At 37.9% G+C, this 26447-nt stretch overlaps 1 protein-coding gene and 1 long non-coding RNA gene across 5 annotated transcripts in view; one reads left to right on the forward strand and one right to left on the reverse strand.

Annotated features, from left to right (window-relative positions):
* Nucleotides 1–26447, reverse strand: part of CPEB4 (cytoplasmic polyadenylation element binding protein 4) — a 72273-nt gene that overhangs the window by 26153 nt on the left and 19673 nt on the right. For 2 of the 4 annotated variants that reach the window (XM_030824963.1, XM_030824956.1), the window contains exons 2-3: nucleotides 23866–23947; nucleotides 1898–1948 (exon numbers count right to left, since the gene is read on the reverse strand). In XM_030824963.1, the coding sequence (XP_030680823.1) occupies nucleotides 1898–1948; nucleotides 23866–23947 (133 nt within the window). The remainder of the gene's footprint in view (nucleotides 1–1897; nucleotides 1949–23865; nucleotides 23948–26447) is intronic. The other 2 variants (XM_030824975.1, XM_030824969.1) reach the window with 1 other exon arrangement.
* On the forward strand, nucleotides 3821–14994 carry LOC115837655. Its single transcript, XR_004032708.1, has 2 exons — nucleotides 3821–3860; nucleotides 12215–14994. It is a non-coding gene; the product is annotated as an uncharacterized LOC115837655 (long non-coding RNA).

Below are 26447 nucleotides of genomic sequence, written 5' to 3' on the forward strand. Positions count from 1 at the left end.
AATTTCCATGTATACAACATTAAAAACTATCTAGTCTTCTCTTAGAGTTCATGCACCAGTAAAATTTGAAAACATAAATATTTTGGGAAAAAGTTACTTTTATTTTTTTATTGACAAGTAAGATCATTAAAAATAATCTATTTATGAAAGAAAGGATAGTAATGAAGAAAAAAGGAAAGGCAATCTCATAATAGTATACTTTTTTTCTTTTTTTGAGACAGGGTGTCACTCTGTTACCGTGGCTGGAGTGCAGTCGTGCAATCATGGCTCACTGCACCCTTGACCTCCCCGGCCCAAGCAATCCTCCCAACTCAGCCTCCCAAGTAGTTGGGACTACAAGCATGTGCCACACACCTGGCTAGTTTTTAAAAATCTTTTGTAGAGACAAGGTTTGGCCGTGTTGCCCAGGCTGGTCTTGAATTCCTGGGCTCAAGGAATCCTCCTGTTTCAGCCTCCCAAAGTGCTGGGATTACAGGTGACTTTTTTTTCCTAGTTAAGTGAATTTAGCTTTAAGGAAAACCCACTAGAGAGAGCTTATTTTTCTGGACAACCCTCAACAAGATGGGCCCCAGAGGCAACTAATCCAACAGGAACACCTTCATAAGGAAACTGGAACAAAGAAGAGTTGATCACTTTGCCTAAGATGACACAGTAATATCTCCAATCTTGGTTCACTACAATTTCCAGTACTTGGAACTGACTTGAACTAGTTCCAAAGGAAAAGGTAAACTCTTCTGCATATATATATATATCCCTTATGTTCTCCTTATCCTGATGCCACTGTCGCCACTGGGTTTGGTTTTTGACCTAACACATTTATGCTAGAATACTACATTATGGTATTATTTCTCGCACTGTAGCATGAAAAGACCTACTTCTGATGACCAAGTAAGATTTTATAAACTATTTAGTCTCTAGAAGATCTGATGTACCCAGCAATTCTCAAAAGTCAAATCTCCTGCTAACTTCTCCTGGCTCAACAATCCTACGACATATTGATTTCAAAAGGAGATCCAGTTATAAAAATAATTTTTAACTCCTCATTTACAACATACTAAAATCAAGGAATGGAAGAATTTTTATTTTTATTTGTTTGGGGAATTATGAGAATATAGCTATTTAGTCCATAACACTTCTTAGAGGTCGTGGGACTTAAAATGAGCTTTGACAAATGGAAGACATTTTCTACACACAGAAATTTGAAATCCACATTCCATAGCAAATTAGTAGAAAAGAAGTAAACAAGACCTCTGTATTTCACCCAGTTGATTTAGACCATGATACTAAAAAGACAGACACTAAAATTCTTGTGAGTGGATATTCCCTCCTCCTGGTGAAACTTAGCTTGCTTCACTATGCACATAAAAAGAGAACTCAACAGAATATTAGCACAGGAAAGGAGAATCTAATGAAGACACTGGAAAGCCAATAAAACTTCATGTTTCTTGTTTTTGTTAGACAGCAAACAGCAAATGACCTTGTCCTATGCAATGTCAAGCACTGTGGTTTTAGGCTGCCTTTTTCTGGTTTTAGATCTCTGCTTATTCTTTCCTCTTGGAACATTTTTCCAGCCACGTGGAAATGGCTTTTATGTTGACATTTCAAAGGTCACTTTACAGAAGCTAATATTAGATAAAGCCAATCTTTAGGTATCATTATGGGATTTTCATTCTCATTGTCACCAAGTTCAGGACAGGGAATCAGTTGGCCCTCATATTAAAAAGAAAAGTTCCTGCCACAATTGTGAGCTAAAAGAATCATTCTTAAACTAGCTGATAGTTTAATAGCAACTTACAGTTATCATTACAGAACAAACTAATGTCATTTCTCCACTGCTGAAGCACAACTACTATATCAGTTTTGTGCACTTCACTAGGGTAAATCAATTATCACTTACCATTAATAAGCAGAGAGCTATCGGATCCTGGATATGAATAGTTTAGACGACCTGAAGGTAAAAGAAGGCCGTTACTAAATTTACTTTTTTCATAGAGGGTTTAAACTTATTCAATAACAGAGCTGAATTGACTTGCTTTCAAATAGGCAAGGTATTTGAATCAGAGGATATATCAATCAGCATGTTCATCAATATTCAAAAAGGAAAAGTTTGAAAGTAGGAAAAGAAAATATCTCTCATATTTAACTAGGTCCTTCTAATTTGCAAATCCCCATCCAAGGCAATTTTCTTTATACCATTATGTAATAGCAACTCATTATGACAATCTTCACACTTCTGCCCCAATAAATGTGAAAATTTTTCTTCATTTGTGTGGTGTTTTGTTACTTTTGAAACTATGTAATTGGCAGTAATATTTTCCTATGTGACTCATAAGAAAAGTGCCAGGCTTATGGCTACATGTACAGACAGGCTAATGGGTTTAATTTCAGGTTTGGGGGAATATTCTCAGAGGGAAGAAGAACATTTCACTAAACTTACACTTGATCTTAGCCAAAAGGCCGAGAAGCGATTCACTAAACTTACATATGATGAAAAATATCAAAAGCCCAGGTCACAGTAGGCACTCACTAAATGCTGGGTTACTTTCCTCTGAATTTTGAAGTGTGTTAAAATCTACTTTTGAAACTAAAATGGGCACCCAAGATACCCCTCAAAAAAGAATTTGTGAAGGTACTAAAATTTTTGTTGGATGAACTGTCTTCCAAATTGGTAGCTACAAATACATGGGGGGAATGGCACTGGGATTTCTCTATGTTGAAGGAATTACATTTCCGTTTTGGAAGAGTTTTACATGTAAGTTGAGTTATCTACACTACAAATCCTTACTGAGTACACATATGGACCTAGTTCTATACTGTAAGTTATAAAATAAGAATCATCATGCAACACTTTTACGTCTCCAAACCCCACATGCCATCTGCACCCACCTTGAGAAGAATGACTGAAGAACCCTCAACAGGTCTTCCTCATCTAAGAAATGGATAAGGGGACCTAGTTGTTAGTTCTCTACTATAGTTCTACCTTCTATAAAACAGGATTTAGAACAGGACTTTTAAAGTGACTCAGAACTACAAACATTCCTTTAGGAAACAGCAGTCTGAACTCTGACCCCACAGAACCATGAATCTCAAAGACTAAGGAAAAACGGATAAACAGAGGTTCTCCGATGGCTTGCGGCTGGGGCAGGCCTTCCAGGATGCCAGCAAGGACTCTACCTAGTTCCACTAAATATTCTGGGAACCAGAGCTAACACGGGGTCCCATCAATCCAACAGCTGCATATTAACAACTCTTTAGAAAGGAACTTAAGGTCTTCAATGTTTTCAAATGCTGCTTCTTTGAAACAGTCTCCATAGTAATGAACTCATGTCATGAAAAGAGGAAACTATTCTCTATTGCCAACAGCTTTAATTAATCCATATCCAAAACTTGAAGTCTGGATAAACTCTAAACTTTATACTTTTCCTACAATTTTTTTTTTTTTTTTAGACAGAGTCTCGCTCTGTCTCCCAGGCTGGAGTGCAGTGGCGTGATCTCGGGTCACTGCAAGCTCCGCCTCCCAGGTTCACACCATTCTCCTGCCTCAGTCTCCCGAGTAGCTGGGACTACAGGTGCCCACTACCACGCCTGGCTAATTTTTTTGTATTTTTAGTAGAGACGGGGTTTCACCATGTTAGCCAGGATGGTCTCCATCTCCTGACCTTGTGATCCACCCGTCTCGGCTTCCCAAAGTGCTAGGATTACAGGAATGAGCCACTGCGCCTGGCCGCCAATTTTCCTACAATTTTAAAACCAAATAAAAGGATTTAAAAGAAACTAAGTTGGTAATCATTCCATTTAAATTTCAGCTTAGTCCTATGTAGGGGGGAGTGGAGGTAGGAATGGAGATGGAAGAAAAAAAGGTAAAAATTAATTTTGATATTTCAATTTCTTCCTAAAAATTGGTTTCATTCTTTAATGCTAATGTACATAGCCAAGCACCCAAATCTACTGAATTCTATCTAGGCTGCTTTTTAACTAAAGCCTGGATCTATGGCCTGTCACAAGCATGTATTTTTAAAAGGATAGACTTGAGATGCTAGGAGCAAGAACATGACCCTGTTAAAAACTTGGGGGATGGAGGGCCAGGTGCGGTGGCTCATGCCTGTAATCCCAGCACTTTGAGAGGCCGAGGCGGGCAGATTGCCTGAAGTCAGGAGTTCGAGACCAGCCTGGTCAATGTGGTGAAACCCTATCTCTACTAAAAATACAAAAATTAGCCAGGCGTGGTGGTGCACACTTGTAATCAACCCAGCTACTGGGGAGGCTGAGGCAGGAGAATTGCTTGAATCCAGGAGGTGGGGGTTGCAGTGAGCTGAGATCTCGCCACTGCTCTCCAGCCTGGGAGACAAGCACAAAACTCTGTCTCAAAAAAAAAAAAAAAAAAAAAACCTGGGAGGTGGGAACAGAGTACTGTTTCTGAATCACGACTAAAAGTAGCAGCTGATTTTCTGTAATGGAACATATACAGAGATTTTATACTTCTAAAACTCTCTAGTAAATGAATAAGAGCTATCACACACTTTCATTTATCATAAAACATTTTCAGAAGAATGACTAAATCAATATAGAGACAAAAATATTTGATAACATTAGTTGAAATATTAAGAGGAAATGTCTTATTATCTCCAAGAAGATATTCCAATTATTTAATACTAACATTGCAATAGAAACCAAGGCTGTTCTATATGAACCATAATGCCTCTTACTTGATGCCAAGGAAGGATTATTATTATTATTATTATTTTTGAGACAGGGTCTCACTCTGTCGCCCAGGCTGGAGTGCAGTGTGGTGCTATCTCAGCTCCAGCCTCGACCTCCCAGGCTTAAGTGATCCTACCACCTCAAGTCTCCCAAGTGACTGGGACTACCGATGCATGCCACCATGCCTAGCTAATTTTTTATTTTTTGTAGCGATGGGGGTCTCCCTATGTTACCCAGGCTGGTCTTGAACTCTTGGGCTCAAGCAATCCTCCCACCTCAGCCTCTTCAAGTGCCAGGTTTACAGGAATGAGCCACCTCACCCAGCCCTAAGGGAGGATAATGAACAATGAGAATCCAAAAGACAATTATTAACAGGCTGGTTTCACAGTGAAGTTTCACAAATGAAGTTCCACTTTATCACAAACTCATATTTTGGGTACCTTTTAAAGAGAAAATTTCAACTTGACAGTAACAAAACGGTCTCTTAACTCTATTATGAGATTAACTCAGCCCATATCTCCTGAAGAGACCTCCTGCAACCAAACTAGGTGACCTTTAATGCTTTCCCTGTCCCTTGGCCTTATAAGTTACAGTCATTCTACCCTCCAGCTAAGACACAATGCAACACTGAAGAATCACTGGCAAAGTTCACAATTGAACTCTGAAAGTGATACTTGTTTTTAATTTTTTTGATTCAGCCTTGTGATATAATTCCTGTTGTCAGGTTAGAATCAACTGCAGTCTCTAGTAGCAAACACACCTGTGACATTCTGTTAAACAATCAGCTATTCTTTCTACTTAAATTTTAACATACAGGCAGTGACATTAAGTGACATTGATTTGTTTTCTTTTTTTAACTTTCATAATGCTTCCCTAACTTGTGTGCCCTACTCTTCTGTAAATTCTCTCCACAACTAAAATATCTAAAGAGTTGTCCATAATCTATTATGGATAACACATACCATTTCCTTTCTGGAAATCCTCCAAAAGCTCCCATTAAAAGTGCCATGGGAATTTGGTTATCTACAACCTTTTTGCACTCTCCTTGTCCTTTTTCCTTTATTTCTGTTCTAATATCCTCTCTGCTATATTGGTGTAAGTTTCTACAGCTTTTCTATTCCATGGCTAGCTAGTTGATAATCCCCTCCCATGCCTGAGACAGTGGCCCTTACTCCATGTTCCCAATGAAGACTGTGTGTCTCGTTTATATATATATATATATGTATTTTTATGTTGATATATAAATATGTGCTTATATATAAGCATATTTGCATACTTACAAATAAATATATAAACGTCATTTTTAGAGCATTTTAGGTTCACAGCAGAATGGAGAGGAAGATACAGAGATTTCTGATATCCCTCTGCCCCCACATATGCATAGCTTACCCCATTATCAACATCCCGACCAGAGTGGTATAGGTTGATGGCAAAAACTGCAATTACTTTTGCACCAACCCATACATTTGTTACACCCAAAGTTCAGAGTTTACATTAGGGTTCACTCTTGGTGTTCATTCTGTGGGTTTGGACAAATGTATAATGACATGTATCCACCCATTATGGTATCAGACAAAGTAGTTTCGCTGCCATAAAAATTCTCTGTGCTCCCCCATTCATCCCTCTTCGCCAGCCCGCAACCCCTGATCTTTTTACTGTCTCACAGACTTGCCTTTTCCAGACTATCACACAGTTGGAATCATAAAGTATGCAGTCTTCCAGATTGCCATCTTTCACTTAGTCATATGCATTTAAGGTTCCTCCACATCTTTTCATGGTTTGATTGCTCATTTCTTTTTAGTGCTTAATAATACTCCATTGTTTGGATGGATCACAGTTTACTAATCTATATTCACCTACTGAAGGGTATCTTGGTTTTTCCAAGTTTTGACAACTATGAATAAAGCTGTCAAAAACATCTACGTGCATGCAGGCTTTTGCATAGGCATAAGTTTTCTCAAGGATTTTTTCAAATCTATTTTTTTTTTTTTTAGATGGAGTCTCTGTCACCCAGGCTGGAGTGCAGTAGCACAATCTCGGCTCACTGCAACCTCTGCTTCCTGGGTTCAAGCGATTCTTCTGCCTCAGCCTCCCGAGTAGCTGGGACTACAGGCAAGCACCACAACACCCAGCTAATTTTTGTATTTTTAGTAGAGTCAGGGTTTCACCATATTGGCTAGGCTGGTCTTGAACTCCTGACCTTGTGATCCTCCTGCCTTGGCCTCCCAAAGTGCTGGGATTACAGGCTTGAGCCACCTCGCCTGGCTGGAAACATCTTTTTAACGAACTCATCAAATTTTATTTGTAGCTACAAAGCAACAACTAACTTTCTTACCTAATCATTTCAGCTTCTGGCTAACCTTATCTCTTTTACATTAAAGCCTCCTTCAGAATTAGAGCTTTTAATACCTAGGCATCTTGAGTGTCCTGTTTGGGTACCAGGTGAGCATTTGATGAGTTCATTCCACTGAACTCAAAACACCAGTATTTCATAAGTAAAGTATAATAAAATAAAAATTGAGATGTCTGAATATTAATATAACCCAGTACCTGCCTGCTGTTTTGTTTGGTTGGATTTTGAGAAGTCATCTTTATTTTATTTTATTTTTTCAGACAGAGTCTCGCTCTGTCTCCCAGGCTGGAGGGCAATGGCGTGATCTTGGCTCACTGTAACCTCCGCCTCCCAGGTTCAAGTGATTCTCCCACCTTAGCCTCCTGAGTAGCTGGGATTACTGGCACCCGCCATCATGCCCAGATAATTTTTTTGTACTTTTGTAGAGACAGAGTTTCACCATGTTGGCCAGGCTGATCTCGAACTCCTGACCTCAGGTGATGCCTCTGCCTCGGCCTCCCAAAGTGCTGGGATTACAGGCATGAGCCACGGCGCCCAGCCAAGAACTCATCTGTCTTTAATCAGTATCCAGGTTTGGGCACATTCAGAATTTAATTTCTCAAAGGAGAAGGAAGGCATTAGGATTTCGGCATGTGAACCTATTTGATGGGCAAAATTCAATCTTTGAAGGCTCTTGGTATTGATTGTGTTATAAATATAAAAAATACTGCCTGGTCAGCAGCCCTCATCTTAAGGAACATTATGACAGGAAAAGTAGTAGTCTCTGGAGGCCAGCTGCAGAATTTGGAACCAGAAGCCTGGCATACATCATGCCAAAGGCATAGGCTATATTCGGTGACATGACTCAACCTAGCCAAATATAGGCAACAGATACAGTGTGACTCTGGGGATCTACACTACCAAATCCTACAACCTAGAAAAGATCCATACGTCAACTAGGCAATTCCATGCTAAGCATTTGCCAGTTGGAAGAACCAATATTTACCAACAGACTGACTTAGAATAGGTGGGGCAGGAGGTGCTAAAAAGAACAGTATGTACTATCATATCCTTTTAAGACACTAACTAAAGTAACCAAGTCAAAAAATAAAAGGAGAAAAGACTAGAGGAAATCCTCCTTTACATTAGCAGTATATATAAGTATTACTTTCATTAATTAGGTAAAATAAGTTATTTTCTAAAGAATGATCCAGATATTACTACTACCAATAATTCAACAGGAAATAATAAAAATAAATGCTGCCATTTCAAACACACAAACACCAAAAAGTATCAAATGTATCTGCAGCGCAATTAGATTTCACACTATCTATAAGCTTTTCTTTTTCACAGTTATGCCAACAATGTTGACAACATGGTGCAGGCCAAGGAATGATAATAGGGAATAACTCTAAAGTGACAGCATAAAATTTTTAAGGATCAACTTTTGGTTGATTCACCCTATAAAAACGTGGATACTCCAAAGAAAAGCAGGGTGTTTGCAGAGGAGTCTTCAGTGAGCACCATTAAAAGTTTCTAATACACACAAATATATACATACACGTACATTTGTTGTTGTTGATTACCTAACTAGAAGTGCTGCTCCTACCTCTGCTCCTGCTAATTTTGTTTAGCTCACATCTAAGTAAATCAAAACTATACTGTCGTAAGTAATATTTTAAAGGAGGTAGTCCTCCTACCCCTGCACATCTTCTGTTTTTACAAACTCCGCTTGAGACTTGCAGCAAGATGGCGCTGTGGGGACCTGGACATCGGACAGCAAAGCTCAAGAAATGTGTAATAAATCCACTGGTTTTGAATGCCAACTTTATACTTACACAAATGCAGAAGACATAGCAATATGAACAAAACAGCATTCCATATGTTCTATAATTTAATTTTTAATAATTTAGTCTATTGACACAAAAATAACTCCCCAAATCAAAATCAGGAAGCTTATTCTACCCCCTTATCTATCTGTGCTACAACCAACTTCCAACGAAGACATTCCCATGCAAAATCACAAAGAAGGAACTGGCTGAGACAGGTATCAGCTGAAGTCTTGTCCCCTCCCAAAGAGCCACTTAAAAGTCACTAAACACACGGAGTTTAGGCTAAACAAAACCCTTCTCTGCTACAGATTTGGCTTTCAGCTTAAAAGGCAGTACTTACAAAAATCTTTGAATTAATGGCTTTCCTAACTCTCCACACTGCCATTTCCCTTCCCACATCAGGCACTCCAGCCATTCAGAACTGCTGGCCCATAACTTCAACTTCTGGGTAACTCCCTCTACCTAGAATGCCCTCCTCTCTCTCTCTGCCCCTCAATGTCTTACCACTCAAGCCTCCACACTTTTGTCCCGGCAGTTGCCCTGTTAGGCCTCACATCTTATGAGAAGCCTTCCCTGCCCCACATCATCCTTGCCTTGATTCAGATAACCCTCTGTACTCCTTCCAGTATTCTTTACACTTATTATACCATATTTACATTACTTGTTTTAATCTCTTGCTGTAGGGCAATGAGATCTTTATGGATTCTGGGTCTGATATCCCAGAGCCTGGAGCAGAGAAAGGTGCTCAATAAACAACTGTGGAAAATGAATGAAGCAAAGTTAGCAATTGATGGTCTCTCTGCCATGGAAGATGCAGTGTAATGGGTAGAGTCAAGCTGGTATCATCTTGTGACCTAGGTCAAGTTATTTAGCTTTGCTGAACCTCAGGAAAACAGAGATAATTCCATCAATTCACAAAGCTGTTGTGAGACAGTCTTGAGATAATGTTTGCACAATGCCAAAAAAAGTCCCTCAATATGCAGTAGGTACTTAACCAAATTAATTCTTTTCCCTTCCCCAGTAATAAGCCGAAGATAACCAACAATTTTCCACTTGTAAGAGAAGGGACAAGTAGGATTTCTTTTGGCCAAAAAGTTCTGAACTGGAACCTTGGAGAAGGGAGTGGCAAATCTGGGGGATATTTCAGCTTCAGAAAAATGAGAATTTGCTAGTGTCCTTGGTTAAAAACAGGGATACAAGTCTTCTCAGGAAGAGAGAGAAAAGAACAAAACCTAACCCCTTTTATCAAAGCCAAACTGGCAAAGATACATAATAATTTTAATGAAAACTTCAAAAATTCAACCTAAAATTTTTCTTTTCAATAAAACCAGAGAAGATCTTCATTTTGAACCAAAACCCCAAATTTAATGTTTCAATTGTGATATGATGATTGAAAAACAGATTGTAGTAGTGGCAAAAGAAAATAACACTTATCTGTAAGATGGGTGAGGTCAATGGAATATGTTTCTACAGATGGAGGAAGGTTTCATAAAAAGGAAGCACTGCTTTGACTACAACTCGGGGCAGGTGCTAAGCTGCAAGATCTAAAAGCATCTAAGAATTTCAGGCGGAAGGGAATGTCTAGAGAGAAACTAGTAAGAAGCTGACCCAATTAAGGAATTCAAAAGATTTCCTACTGCAAGTAAAGCTAACAACAAACCAGCAAGCAGGAAGGCTATTTTTATCCTTGCCAGAAGCCTTCTGACTCTAGATGCTACATTTAGAGGACAGAGCAACAAGATAACTTGCCTTAAGAGGATGTTATGATACCAGAGATTAATGGCAATTTTTTAAGCTCTAAAAAACTCGGCAAAACTAGGTGTAGTTTTTGTCCAAGCTAAGCCAGCCAAAGTCAGTTGGAAAAAAAAAGGTGAAAAAAATATAACGGAAAGAAAAGTGGAAAAACAGACCGAGTAGCAGAAAAAATTAAAGCAATCCAGAAAAAAAGCCAAGGCAGTAAATTAAAATTCTCCTACTGTGCAAAAAGTTTGATTAAAAGAAGCATGTGTTACAAGAGACATATATTAAAAGAACTAGTGAATAAACATAAAGAAATGGCTCCAAGGTGAAAATAATTTTGACAAATGGCTCTCTGTACTGACATGAACATAAAAAAACACCAAGATAAACTTATGAAATCTCTAAGGACCACAAGCTAAGTCAGTGTAAATGACTGAGAACTTTAGAGATAAGAGAGAGAAGCCACAAGAGATCTAATTAGACTTTTCTCTGACTACAGAAACTGAAAAGAATTAAACTGAGTTTCTTATTTATAACCATTATTTTATAAAATGGAATGCTACTATACTGATAAAAAGCTGCATTAAAACTGTTTACTGAAGTCCAAACCCCAAAAGGCAATCTGCAAAGTCACTAGTTGGCTTTCTGCATACAGACCTATCCATCATTGATAAACTCTAGTCACTTACTTAACATGAATTCTGACAACTTTCCTGAACCTTAATGAAAAATGGACTTGCATTTTATATCTGATATAAGAATTTCACCTTTTGTTATTTCTCAGAAGGCCCACTGCCTATTTTCTCCTATCAATACTCTGGGTTCTTACTTTTCCTCTTATTAATCTTCTAAATTAAATAATAAACAGGATATTCAAAGATGTCTGGTAATTATTTGGAAAATAAGCTGGGTGAAGCCAGGAACCTTTGTTTTTAATTAGTCCCTGATATATCCCAACAACCATAGTACCTGGTGCACAGTAGATGCCTGATGTATATTTGTTGTATGAATGGCCTCAGACAGCTCTGGACTTTACGTATACATCCAAAGCAACGCAAAAGTGGGGGGTGGGAAGCGAAGGAAGTGTATCTGAATCACATGAAGAATGCACATGCTTAAGTCCCATGGCAAATCTGGTGAATCAGAATCAGGGAAGAGAAGAAGTCAACTTGGAAAAGTTTCCACTCCCAATAAGGCACACTTCAGTATGAAACCAGCCAACTGTGAGGTCTGAATCTTTCATAGATTATGATAAAATACAGACTTTTAAATTTTGTACCATCTCCCAAATTGAAATTAAGAAATCTTGGCCGGACATGATGGCTCATGTCCGTAATCCCAGCACTTTGGGAGGCCAAGGTGGGTGAATTGCTTGAGCCCAGGAGTTTGAGACCAGCTTAGGCAACATGGCAAAGTCCCATTTCTGCAAAAAATACAAAAACTAGCCAGGTGCACTGGCAGGCACCTGTAGTTCCAGCTACTTGGGAGGCTGAAGTGGGAGGAGCGTTTGAGCTCAGGAGGCGGAGGCTGCAGTGAACCAAGATTGTGCCACTGCACTCCAGGATGGACAGCAGAGCTAGACTCTGTCTCAAAAAAGAAAGAAAGAAAGAAAAAGAGAAAAAAAAAATTGAATGCCTACCCTCTGTCAAAGCATACTAGACAAAAATGTTCACATATTCTTATGTTTGTTTCCTTCTCAGAGGCTACACAATAAATACTCAGGCCATTGAACCAGGAGCCAGAAGCTGTGTGTGCCTCCTATATTGACCCTTGTAGGTACCAGGAATCTGAGTGACTTTACAGAAGCTGTTGCATCTTTGAGATCTCCAGTTTTTTTCAGCTGTAAAATGAAGACCACAAAATATACATAAAAGGTTACTGTAAGGATCTGGGTTAGAAATAATTCTCAGAAGGGGCACTGAATAAAAGAGAAATGGTATCAGAGGTAGGCACCCTTTCACTTGAAACTGGTTAATGCTGCTTCCCCTACAGAATGTCCAGGACTACCTTGAAAAGGAAAAATGCAGCGCAGTATCAAAACTATCCTTCAATCTACCTGGCACATCGAATATGTTCAAATATTTGTGGAGGTGGAGTATAAGCAGAAGCTAAAATATAAGACACTTCCAAACCACGTGGCTTAAAGAGGTTTTAGTAGCACCTGCCTCCCCCTCCTAACAAGAACTGCCACGTTATACAACACGGAGCACACCCATCTCGTCAGATGGCTCCCTCTACTCCCTGGCATCATGCAGGATGTAGCCTCAGCAGCCCATATTCTTAACCCTGCCACAAAGGAATAAAGATGGCTTCAGATGTCAGGAAGCTCCAAAATGCTACTTGGTGGAGAGGACAATTTAGGAGAGCGTCAGTAGCCTCCTCACTCCTCCCTGTCCTCCTCCTCACCATTTCCTCTGTTAAATTCCTTTTTTATGTTATGTTCTTTTTTGTAAAAAGGAGCATTCTAATGGCAGGAGTATAAAGCAGAAAAATTAGGGAAGTTCTCTAGAGCAGTATTTCATAATCTATTATAATAACTATTAAGACCTACTTTGATCAAAATATTTCAGAGAGGCTTTCCTCCATAATAATAACTGAAGACTCCTACCCCGTCTCTACCCTAATGAATGCTACAAGTAAAACAGAACAAAAACAAAAACAAATCTTAATATCAGAAGGCTACTATGAATTCAGCAACACCTTTAAATGTATTTTAATTGCATTACATCAGCATCCACATGCTTTTGGAAGATAATCATGCATACACAAGTGACATCTATCATCTAACTGGAATGCCTGATCACTAATGGGTTCACAGGCTCTATCAAATAATTCCCATGGCTGAAGAGGCCCATGGTTCACAAATGGAGAACAAAAACATTTCACGAGGCCAAGTTTAAACAACGGTTTTCTAAACATAATATTTTTAGGCCTGTCTCAAAAAGAAAAGATGTAGTTTAGACCCAAAGCCTTCACTCAACCGACTAAATCTGATTTCTGATTATATCCCTTATGCAAATCACTCCATATGAAATACTGCCACACCCAGACTCACATGATATTCATGGGCTACTTTCAGTCATTACACCATAAAAACCTTCAGTTTTAAAATGTAAAACTGTACCTTCAGTTTTGTAATGTAAGACTGAATTGCTGATGGTAACGTAAAGATCATTAAGTTCAACCCCTCCATTTACAGGTGAGGAAATTGAGGTCTAGAGAGAAGTGACCAATCTAAGGCACGACTAGAGGCCAAACCAGGTTTGAACACAACCCTAAACACTTCTTTTATTTCATAACATTTGGAAAAGTCTGTTATATGCTAACAACTTCTGATCATTACAATAAAGAAATCGGGTAGCTGGTTTAAATACCTCTATTTAGTCAACCATGCCAGACATTTATTATTTGGAATATTATAGCCAGCAGAAGTTATATTTTTTAAAGCTATTTATATTTGAATTAATCACGGCTGCTCTTCAGAATTAAGATTTGTTCTTTATTGCTGGTTTCTCAAGCACTAAAAGGGGGCTCTAATTGGTTGATTCCTCCTTCTCTTTTCCAATATACAGCAACTGGCATCAACCCAACTGGATTCCAAAGAGATTATGGAACTGCTTTCCCTTCAGAGTTCTACTAATGTTCTTAATTGACTGGTTACCAGGTAATACCCAGAATAAAACAAAGCCTTGCTTTTAGAACTGAGTGCACTGGTGTAGGACTGAATTCAGAATCAGTCAATTAGATAAAATAATGAAGCCCAGAGGCAGCCTGACCATCTCAACGTCTGATTTGAAAAGTAGTAACTAGTTTAAACCTTCTTAAAAAGTATTCCTTTTACAAATTGTATGGCTAATTGTACAGGGCTAAGCAAGAACAATTTCAGAGAGTTTTCTCTCTCCCCCTTTTTAGTTTTGGTAGTAAGGATAATGGTAATGTGAGGGGGAAAAACAAGAAATTCACAATCCAGGCACATACAGTTGATAAATGCATCGACTTCATACAATATTCAGGTAGAAAGTCCATGCAGGAGTTTTGGGAAGTAATAATTCTGTGGCACAATTGTGAACTGTTCCCTCGTTCCTGTTGCTAAACTAAATGCAGAGAATCTTGGATATTTTTATGACAACCATGAATCAGGCGGCATTTCTTCCCCTCCCCCAAAGTCAGCAAATAACATCGTCATGGATTACATAACAGGATCAAGGAAAGCCTTAAGACCTTCATAGACAACAAAGGGCTTTTTTATTAAGCAGATATTTGGGCTGTTTTTGTAGCTGTCAGGAAATGAGACAGCAAAAGTCACCTCTATAGAATTTTATTATAGAAGGAAAACATAGAAAAACCAAGTGACACTATTAAAGGTGCACAATACACTCTATTAATTTAGATGTAGCATATGAATGACATGTATCCCCATAAATATTGTGGGCCCCCTTCTCTTTTTTACAGTAGGAAGGTCCCTAATATTTATCATTGACAAACTGTGGACAAAGTCTGAAAATCTTACTACTTAATTGTCATTCTGATTTCATTTCTGAGTGGAGATTACTATTTTTGCCTGTCCAGATGGTAAAACATAAGCTTAAATTGTACACAAAACTTAATATGACAAAGTAAAACATTAAAGTACTTGTTAATTTGTTACCTGATTGTTGCTTGTTTTCTTATTTATCTCCAAGTTTTTATCTACCACATATAGTTAAATCCCTGCCCTGAATGTATGTCGAACAATATTAAGTCATAACAACCATAGAATAAGAGAACTTTACTACCACTGAAAAGAAAAAAATAATGTTAATGAGTTAAAAAAATCTTTTAAATGTATGTTTAATCTTCTAATAACATTAAAAGTTTACTATTATAATACTTCCCCCATCCACTCACCCACCGTTACCCTCACCTCTCACTCAGGTAACAGAATAAAACGATAACCAATTTTCACGGCCTCAAAATAGGATTCCTTGTGTTCAATGTTCAGGATTAAGATAAAGGGGCTGCTTAAGTAATTACGGACCCACATCATGGATGACATAAGACAAATTCCCCCTTTGTGGCAACTGCTTATTTGATTTTCAGACCAAATAAAAACAAGGGTTAAATATTCAATCACGAATGTGTGGCAGGTAGAGGGCAGAGGATCACTATTTTCGATTGACTAGTATGTGTTATGTAAGTAAACGGGGCAGATGAGGATCTGGCCCATGCACAAGATGCATTTAGTTTGAACTGAGTTGGTTTCCATTCAGAGGCTAGAGGGAGGAAGACTTCAGTCCGATCCTATGACGATGTCAGCATTCACATACATCACATGATTTTCTTTCCTAGGCATTTCCCCTTCCCCTCCTCCCCTTATAAAAACCCAAAGACAAAAACAACAGCAACCCCAAATCTGAAAGGGGGTAATCACACTGCTCAAAATCCACACCTTTGTAAGCTCAACCTACACAGTACAGTGAGGAATCCAACAAATCCGGATCAAAAGTAAATCAGAAAGCAGGCAGTTGTTCAAAATTAAGAATAGACCCTTCACTTTTCATACAAAAAAATCATGCCACACAATTTCGCCCTCTTCTTCCTCACAATAGAAGTTACCTCAACACAGAAGCCCAGGTCCCATCCTACAGCACAGCTAAGCCAAGGCAAGAGAAAGACTGTTCAGGATGTTCCATTTCCGCAGTCAAGAGAGGGGGAGTACAGGAAGAGAAGAAACACGCTTCATTCCTACATAGCCACACACACATTTAATTGTAGCCCAGTTTAAATTATACTCTTTGCTATTTAACGTCCTCCATTACTTATGAGGCTTTGAGAAGTAAGGCAACTTTCTAATTCCTAGGAGACTTAAGTCACTTCCCTGTTACGCTACTTTGAATTACTTGGTATCATCCAAACCGAGCAAGAAAGAGCCAGCCTAGTTCAGGAAGGCTTCAGCCAGACAAGCAGGCAGCTGCCGGCTGACTATGAGTCCTAAAGACCTAATGATATTTTAAAGATCCCTCAATTCGCCAGACATATTTGATACCACATACTAATAATTTACTTGGAAGGAGAAATTTGATTATAAATCCGAGTAAAATTAACTGGTTTGCGTTATCCATTTCTTCTTCTTTTTTATTTCTTTGAGATGGAGTTTCAGTCTTGTCGCCCAGGTTGGAGTGCAATGGCTTGATCTTGGCTCACTGCAACCTCCACCTGCCAGGTTCAAGCGGTTCTCCTGCCTCGGCCTCCCAAGTAGCTGGGATTACAGGCGCCCGCTACCAGGCCCAGCTAATTTTACATTTTTAGTAGAGACGGGTTTCACCATGTTGGCCAGACTGGTCTTGAACTCCTGGTGATCCACCCACCTTGGCCTCCCAAAGCCCTGTGATTACAGGCGTGAGCCACCACGCCCAGCCTATCCATTTCTTCTTTATGGTACTTTGAATCATGCCCCATTAAATGTCCCTTAAAGGAAAATGTCCATCTAATCCTTTAAAAAGGTTGGAGGTTAGGGTACCAGTAATCTGTTCTTATTTTGCCACAGGCAAACCAATTTAAATAGAAAAAGATTAAATACTGTAAATTATATACCCTCCCCACCATTCCTACCTGAAATAAATCATTCTAATATTAAAGCAACAGAACCTATTTTAGTAGGACTTCCTTTCATTTTGAAAAAAAATTTACTTATTCCCAAATTACTTCAAATTTATAACATATGAAATAAATAAGTGACAAAATTTAGCAACTCTCATAGCAGGTTTCTAGAGCTATTTCAGCCTGCATAGAGTCAGTATCTGTATAAAATACTTGTTCTAATGCCTCTCTACCAGTATGCAACATGTGTTCTCTAAGTCAACTAAGTGACTGCAATTTGGAATACAGGAATATTAGTAAAATGGTGTATCAAAAGAAGAGTTAAGGTTTCCTATTATTTATCACATATTTTTAAGTAGCACTAAATTAATTCTATCCCAACTGTAAAGATACAGAATTTAAATAATCCCCACAGCCACTCTCTTACAATGATATAAAAAAACTTTTATAAAACTGATGAAACAAGCTTTGTGTACTAAACTTTCAACTTGAGTTTCATGATTTTCTTCTAGAAAGGCTATTATAAATTCTTTTGCTTAGCAACAAAGAAAAGAAGCACAGATGGAATCATCACTCACCCACTCATTTAAGCATTTGTTTCAAACAAATTTACAGCAATGAAAAATAGTCAGGGAAGGGTCTCTGAATTTAATATGTAGATAAAGTAAGAAAAAATATGAAAGTGTTTTAAAATGCAAGGTCACAACACCTTTGGCAGTCAGGAATTAAATAAATAGCATTTTTGGAGTAGATCCATAGCTCTTAAAATAAAGCGATGCATGAAACACGTGAGGCAGTGATGTATAACGTGCTTCCACTACTTACTCTACATATGCAATAGGTTTCCTGGGCACCATGGGGATATGTAAAAGACTGGCATGTTAAACAACTTGCATTTTTGAATGCAATCATTATTGCTTACATTCAAATTAAGTACTTGAAATGCCTGAAACTCAGAGGAATTGTGGTGGATATGTTGAGCCTTCCTTTCAAAAACTGAAAGCAAGATACATTCTACAACAATATGAAGAGAAAAAGACTCCATTTTCACACTATTCAAAGGAATAATATGATATCTAAGTCATAATTTAATATCTGAAGAACAACTATAATGTTTTGACAGTCTGTAGATTGCCTTTGTTCTCTCAATAATTTTGCTGTCTCGTTTTGGCGTTCTAGTGAAATGAAGCAAATTGAATATTATATTGTTTTCATATATTGGATTTAAAATACTCAACCACATCGTGAAACTGTGGATTGTTATATTCTGTCTGACGTCTAATTTTTAAGCACTATTTTTGTCTCTTTATTCCCTTCACATACAGAAAAGAAAAAAAGGCTTCCTAATTTTCAGAGGTCTCTCTATACACTGAATATAACACTGCCTCATGAATCTTTCTTTCACTGTGTCCAACCTATGCTTCAGAAGGCTGAAAACAGATGTACTCGCATGTGGTTTTAATCTATTTCATGCTGCTCCATTTCTAAGTAACAAGTACCAATTTCATAAGTGAGAAAAAACACGAATAACAATAAGATACAATATTCCCCAAATAATCATCTAGGCATCTACAGCAACAAAATATTTTTCTGTCCAGGTGAAGAAAAACTTGATAAGCCTAATAATATTGTAGCAATGCACAAGCTGCCACCTGGGAGATCAAAATTCAAAATCAGCCTGTAGCTTAGGCTCTAAGCTTATGAGACTGAGTGTGCAGCAAAGAAAATGAATTTGGTCTCTGGGGAAGAGCTTCTGAGGATTGTCACCGGTGTTGGTTATGGAGAAGGCAATACACAATTTCGCGGATAAAAATAACATCCAGACTTGCCAGCTGACCAGAGAAAGGAGAGGGAGATAAGGAATGAGGAGAACCCTTTCCCCACCGCACAAACAGCTAAATCCCTGTACATAGAAAAAATCATAGTAGCCTCAAAATTCTTAGAAAAGCAATTAAAAATAAGTTATAAAAAAACCTAATACAAATTATGAAAGCTATGTATTCCTTTGAACATTTGTTAAAAAAACATAAGTTTTCTAACAAACCAGTTGGAATCAATAACACATTCATAAAGAAATTCAAAAACTGTACTTGAAGGTTCCTAGGACTATTAAGCATTTTGTTGATAGCAAAAATAAAGTTTTTTAACCGCATTACAGTAAGGGAGATTTTTTTGTTCCAAAATGAAAAATACAAATTAGGTTTTCTAGCTCTTTTGAAAATTTAAGTTAATAATAGCCACACCAATAGATTCAACTTGTAGTTCCTGTAGCAATTTTAGGCCTTATTAAACACATACAAACTGCATATCTATGAGGAACCAGAAATGAAGGAGAAAAATAAATGAGGTCATTCATAATTTTTTATGAAATTATTTTTAAGATTATTAAAGTTGTTTTTGAATTGTAAAGTCTTTAAAACAATCAAATCTTTTAATTTTTTTTTTTTCTGAGAGGTATACTGTTCTCTGCTAATCTCAGAATTAACACGAATTTTCTTTTTTTTTCTTTTCTTTTTGTGACGAAGTCTCTCCCTTCTGTCGCCCAAGCTGGAGTGCAGTGGCCGGATCTCGGCTCATTGCAACCTCGGCCTGCCAGGTTCAAGCAATTCTCCTGCCTCAGCCTCTGGAGTAGCTGGGACTACAGGTGCACACTACCACGCCCAGATAATTTTTCTATTTTTAGTAGAGATGGGGTTTCACCATGTTGGCCAGGCTGGTCTCGAACTCCTGACCTCAGGTGATCCACCCACCTCGGCCTCCCAAAGTGCTAGGGTTACAGGTGTGAGCTACCACACCTGGCTAATGTCAATTTTCTATTTTCTGTTTCTAAGGAAGCAGAGCACTGGAAGAGTATTTTATTTATTTATTTTCAAAATGAATTGGTAGGTGTTAGATACCTATTTCAAAATGTCAATGTGTTTTTTTTTAAGTTATTCAAATTTTATTATCTTTATTACCTTTAAACAAAATTTCACAATAGAATGAACCACTGTTAAAATCAAGCATAGTATTCCTAAAATAGCTATCTAAATCAGAAGATACTTTGACAAGAAATAAAATGTTACCCTGAGCAAAAACAATGTCTTGGCAGTGATAGGCTACAATGATACAAAGGTCATGATCTTGTTTGAAAAAGAAAACAAGCGTAACTATAATCTGGCATTTTAGATCCATGCACTCAGCTGTGAATTCTTTACTGCTCTTTGTAGGAAAAAACACACAAGCTTCCTGTAATATACTCAAGCCAGACTGGCACCTAAACTTAAACTGAAACTGGCTTTTTTGATGAGCATGAAAGCAGACTTACATGTTTAGTAATAATACATGTAATTTTTTTAGTGTCTTCTATGAACTAGGCAATATGCTGAAATCTATAGCTGCATCATATTATGTCATCCTCACAGCCACCACAGACTGTAGTGACAGAGTGGCAGTTTAACCAGATCGGATTCCAAAACCCACTGTCTTTCTATTCCGTCATCACGTTGCAGTCTATAAATCACTATTTTACAAAATCTGTATGTTCCCAGATTAGATCAATCAGACTTAATTTATTCTGTCATCAGACCTAACTTTTGATTATCCCTATAATATCAGCTTAAAGAAACTTAATTTAGTAAAAATTGGTAAGGAGAACTTAAAAAGATAATACAGAATAAAGGCAGAACTTTAAACAATTACCCGTTGAGCAAACTAGAAGAAAAAAATCTGATAGAGATATCCTGGCTAAAACTGATGGCCAAGGAAATTCTATTGTTAATCATATCAGAATACTGTGAGCTGGCCAGGTGCAGTGGCTCACGCCTGTAATCCCAGCACTTTGGGAGGCCAAGGTGGGTGGATCACCTGAAGTTAGGAGTTCAAGACCAGCCCAACCAACAAGGTGAAACCCCATCTCTACTAAAAATACAAAAATTAGCCAGGCGTGGTGGCAGGCGCCTGTAGTCCCAGCTACTTGGGAGGCTGAGACAGGAGAATTGCTTGAACCCAGGAGGCAAAGGTTGCAGTGAGCTGAGATCGCGCTACTGCACTCCAGCCTGTGCAACAGAGCAAGACTGTCTCAAAAAAAAAAAAAAAAAAAAGAGAATAATGTGTGCCAACTCTTTTATCTAACCTAAGTATTAGTTAGAGGCTTGCTTCTTAAAATGTCACATAACAAGTTGTTTCTATCCACTGCTGTTTGTAAACCTATGCTTTCTGTGATAAAGACCATAGGCACTTAGAAAATGATTTCTAATTACTTATTATCTGTAGTACCTAGTGTATGGGAAGCTCTTTTAAAATGTGCTGAAAGAATTAAACACATTAAGAACGTACAAATGTTCTTTAACTACTTTTTCCATACTTTTTTTTTTTTTTTGAGACGGTCTTAAAGAGCAGGAACACAGCTCACTGCAGCCTCAACTTTCCGGGCCCAAGTGATCCTCCTGCCTCAGCATCCCGTGTAACTGGGAACATAGGTGTGGGTTGCCATGCCTGGCTAATTTTTTTTTTTTTAATGTTTGTAGAGACCAGGTCTCACCATCTTGCCCAGACTGGTCTTGAACTCCTGGGCTCCAGCCATCCTCTACCCTGGCCTCCCAAAGTGCTGGGATTATAAGTGTGAGCCACCGCACCAGACCTTAACTTTAAAAAAAAAAAAAAAAAAAAAATTATTTTATTATATAAAGACAGGGTCTCACTATGTTTTTTTTTCTTTTTCAAATTACTTTATTATATAGAGACAGGGTCTTGCCACGTTGCCCAGGCTGGTCTCGAACTCCTGGGCTCAAGTGATTCTCCCTCCTTTACCTCCCAAAGTGCTAATTATAGATTCACGGCAAGTTGCAAAAGTAGTACAGAGAAAGCCTCATGTACCCTTTATCCAGTGTTCTCAAATGGCAACATTTTACATAACTATAATACAAAACCAGGAAATTGACATTGGTACAACCCACAGACCTTATTCATATTTTTCCTTTAGCTATTGTTTAAGAGTGTACAATTTTTCTGTTGCTAGAAATGGCACCTTAGACTCTTCATTTTTCTGAAGAGAAAACAAAGGGTCCAAGAGGCTGAAGACTACCCAAAGTCAGAGTGCTAAAAAGTAGCAAAAATAAAGCCAATTCTGAGTGGGAGATCATCTTTCCACAGCTATATAGCATGCATCTACACTAGAGTCATCCACCAGAATTCCATGAGAAATTCAGTAAAGACCTTCCAAATATTCTTATTTCAAATGTCACATCAGATGGATGCCTATTTTTTACACATTATTTTTTTTCCCCTCTCTCCAGAAACCTAAAAGCTTTCCTCATTAAAAAAAGTTATCACTATTGGTCTACTGAAAAATACATAAAATGTTTTTCTGCATCAGTAACATGGTAAGCCAGACTCAAAGGGAAACTAGGCTAAGCAGGTCACCAGTTGAAACAACAGGCTGCCTTGTTACCTTTGACCTCCGTGCAAAGCTCTATGTCTGGCACAAAGCAGTGTCATAAACATTGAATCACTGAATGAATGAATGAACGAAGGAGCCAACAACTTCAGTGGGATGACCAAATGTACCAAACATTCTAAGTTTCTTAAAAAAAGAACAAAAAACAAAAAACCTGCTTTCTAATAAACAACTGATATTTTTATCCAGAAAAATATTTTATTTTGTGAGATACTTTTCCCAAAATCAGAGGAAAGGCCCTTAGGAAATATCTAGTCTTGCAATTTTCATTCTTGGCTACATGTTAGCATCACCTGAGATATTAAAAAATAACTTTGGAAGGCCGAGGCGGGCAGATCATGAGGTCAGGAGATCGAGACCATCCTGGCTAACACGGTGAACCCCGTCGCTACTAAAAATACAAAAAATTAGCCGGGCGTGGTGGTGGGCACCTGTAGTCCCAGCTACTCGGGAGGCTGAGGCAGGAGAATGGCGTGAACCCGGGAGGCGGAGCTTGCAGTGAGCCGAGATCGCGTCACTGCACTCCAGCCTGGGCGGCAGAGCCAGACTCCGTCTCAAAAAAAAAAAAAAAAAAACATGCAAGCCCACACCCCATGTATGGAATGGGGTCCAGACATCTACATTTTATTTTTAAAGCACCCCAGGTAATTCTACGTCTTTATAAAGGTGAAGAAACTGAGGCCTAGTCAAACAGAATGTCTTATTCAAGATAACACAATTTTCAGTAACATGAGACCAGAATCCATGTAGAAACAGTACTTTTTTTTTTAACATAATACATAGAAAAAAATTCTGAGAACTATGAAACTTCATTTTAACTTTGAAACTATTGGTTATTTTTTAAAACATGAAACTAGGCAAAAATTCTACCAACATGTGAACTCTTCCTGGGACATAATCACTGTCATAAGTAGGTAGACACAAACAATTGAGGCACTGAGAAGTTATTGCCTGAGATATAAAAAAAATAATAATAAGGTATGTGGTTGGTGTCTTTGAGCTAATTGCCCATTCTTGGCAATTAGTACTCTTGTCGTACTCTTAACTGGTATCACGATGGCTCCACTGTAGAGGTTCATCAAATATGTTGGATTTTTTAACAAAGAGGTGTATGTGTAAAATTGATAGAACTTACTGCATACAAAGTGACTCCATAATATTTGCCATACTGTGTATCAGATTAAATAGTTAATACACATTTAAAACTATTGTCTAAAATCAATTGGGTGTATTTCTAAACTTACCTTTAATAGTATCATTTTCAGCTCTCATTATGTCAATGAGTGAACTCTCCAGTGAGTGCATGTCGAATGTCCTGGGGCGATCCTGTAGACACAAACAGCCACAAACCACTTTTTAAAATAGCATTTAAATATAAAAGAAGACAGTAAGTTTCATTAGAAGGGACACAGATCACAAAGTAGCAATTTTACTCTCTATATAAGGCACATTATTACTAAATGTTATTATTAACACCAAACATCAAAAACCACAAAAGTAAGTACACAGCGCTCAGCAAAGAGTGATTTGATTTCTAACAATAATTTCAACAGAAGCATCACATTTATTCAGAAAGCCAAAACCATTAAAACTAATTTCTGGATTAGTTAAGAACATTACATAAGTATAAAAAAAAAAAAAATCTTTCCCATCACTTAAGATTGCAAAAACGTGGCAAAGCTTTCCAAACTTGTCCCATTAGTTATCTGCTAGACTGGTACCTGTATGTGCTGTTCAAAATAGCTATATTTTCTTATAAGGCAAAGTTTAAAAATAGTCATCGAATGATTGTAAGACTATTAAATGGTAAAGTATACAAAAAAAAAAAAGAGAAATCTTTATTATTTTTTTTTTTGAGACAGTCTCACACTGTTCCAGGCTGGAGTACAGTGGTGTGATCTCAGCTCACTACAACCTCTGCCTCCCAGGTTCAAGTGATTGTTGTGCCTCAGCCTCCAGAGTAGCTGGGATTATAGGCACCCACCACCACGCCCGGCTAATTTTTTGTATTTTTAGTAGAGATGGGGTTTCACTATGTTGGCCAGGCTGGTCTTGAACTCCCGACCTCAAAGGATCCACCTGCCTAGCCTCCCAAAGTGCTGGGATTACAGGCATGAGCCACCAGATCCATCCAAGATAAATTATATACTTATTTTAAGAAAATAAAAATATTGATTTATTCATCTCTATATATTATCAAAGTTGTTCTTGACTGTTAATGATTTGCCTTCTCTAAAGATTTGTTTTTAAAACTAATAATCTATATAGAAAGTTGAAAAAAAATCTCCTTCCTTCCAAAAAACATGTAAAAAAAAAAAAATTTGGTAGACTCTCCCTTCCCCCAACATAAAAATAAATCTGGAATAATGAAGCACAGAAGCTGCTCTCATTACTGTCACGAGGTTTTCTCTAAGGAGAAGGATGAGAATAGCAATAGAGAACTGCTGAAGCATGTTCTGTCCCTCCCTGCCCCCAATGCAACATGTTATTAGGTCCCCAAACAAACCAGTCATTACTTCTGGTAAATAAAGGATAAAAGGATCAGAGTTAGAATAAGAGTTAGAATCTAGATGAGAAAGCAAAACAAAACAAAATAAAATCTCAATTCTTATTTACTCTCAACTTGCAAAATTAGGCTTGATTTTGTTGCCATTAAAATTAAAGAGAAGGAAGAGTGTGGGGTACATTGCTGACCTAAACCCCTGGCTTAACCAAGTGCATTTCAAGAGTGGGTATGGAATCCTAAAATATACAACATCCCAAGTGCTCTGACATTCCTCAGGATGAAGAGTACTAGAGACAACTAAAATTAAGGTTTAGCTTGATACATTAAAAGTAGGAGATGAAAACATTTTAAAATTAAACTGAGACAAAGCAATAACACATGCTCTGACCCACCTTAAGGATACTGTACATAAACACACAAAGGCCACTGCAAGAATATTAAAGAAAAAGGGGATCCCAAAGGAATCTGCAAGCAGAATTCTAAAACTTCTATTCAATTATATTTCCTTTTACATTACTATTTAAATTCAAAGCTTTGACTTTATTTTTTTAAAAATCACCTCCTAATTGTATCCCCTTTATTTTTCTACTTTCCTAGCTAACTTCTAGAACCTCTAAGCTGACGGAGGATGTCCTCCACTTGAGAGCATTTTTTTTTTTTTTTTTGGATGGACCTAACATTTCTCTTCTGTGCTTTTATAACACATCTTACGCCACACGATTATTCTGCTTCCCTGAAATAGGGACCTCTCCTCCTGACCCCATCTCATCATACAGATATTCAGTAATGTGCGCTGAGTGGTTTTATAACGCCACTGCAACTTGAGGAGTCCAGGGACAGTATATTTAGGTAGAATCCAATATTACAAGTGAGAGACAGTATTTCAAGTTTTCCCCCAGGGGTGGGAAGGTTAGGGTGAGGATGAGGATGGGGAAGAGTGAGCAGGTGCCTTACCATTCTATCCTGCTCTAAACTGGTATGACTCCCTCCAGAACATCTTTGCCCCACCTCTTCCACCAGATTCTTTCATCATTATCCTCATCTCCTGAACAAGATCCATCTACAGAGAGGCAGGAGTACACATGGCCAGGACCAGACTAAGGGTTAGTATTCCCAAAAGAGAGAAGCTGTTCTGTGTTTACACTTCCTCATCTCAAGCACTAAATTAAGTCAAAACCTGCATATTCTTTCAGAAGCCAAGTAGACTTGAGGCATAATTTGAGGTTTAGAAGTTAATATAAAATTACACTATCTCATTCTATAGTTGCTGGATATGTTCTATTTCAGCAATGAACCACACCTTTAAAAGGGCCATCCATT

Source organism: Nomascus leucogenys, chromosome 2 (genome assembly GCF_006542625.1).
Source record: "Nomascus leucogenys isolate Asia chromosome 2, Asia_NLE_v1, whole genome shotgun sequence".
Classification (NCBI taxonomy): domain Eukaryota; kingdom Metazoa; phylum Chordata; class Mammalia; order Primates; family Hylobatidae; genus Nomascus; species Nomascus leucogenys.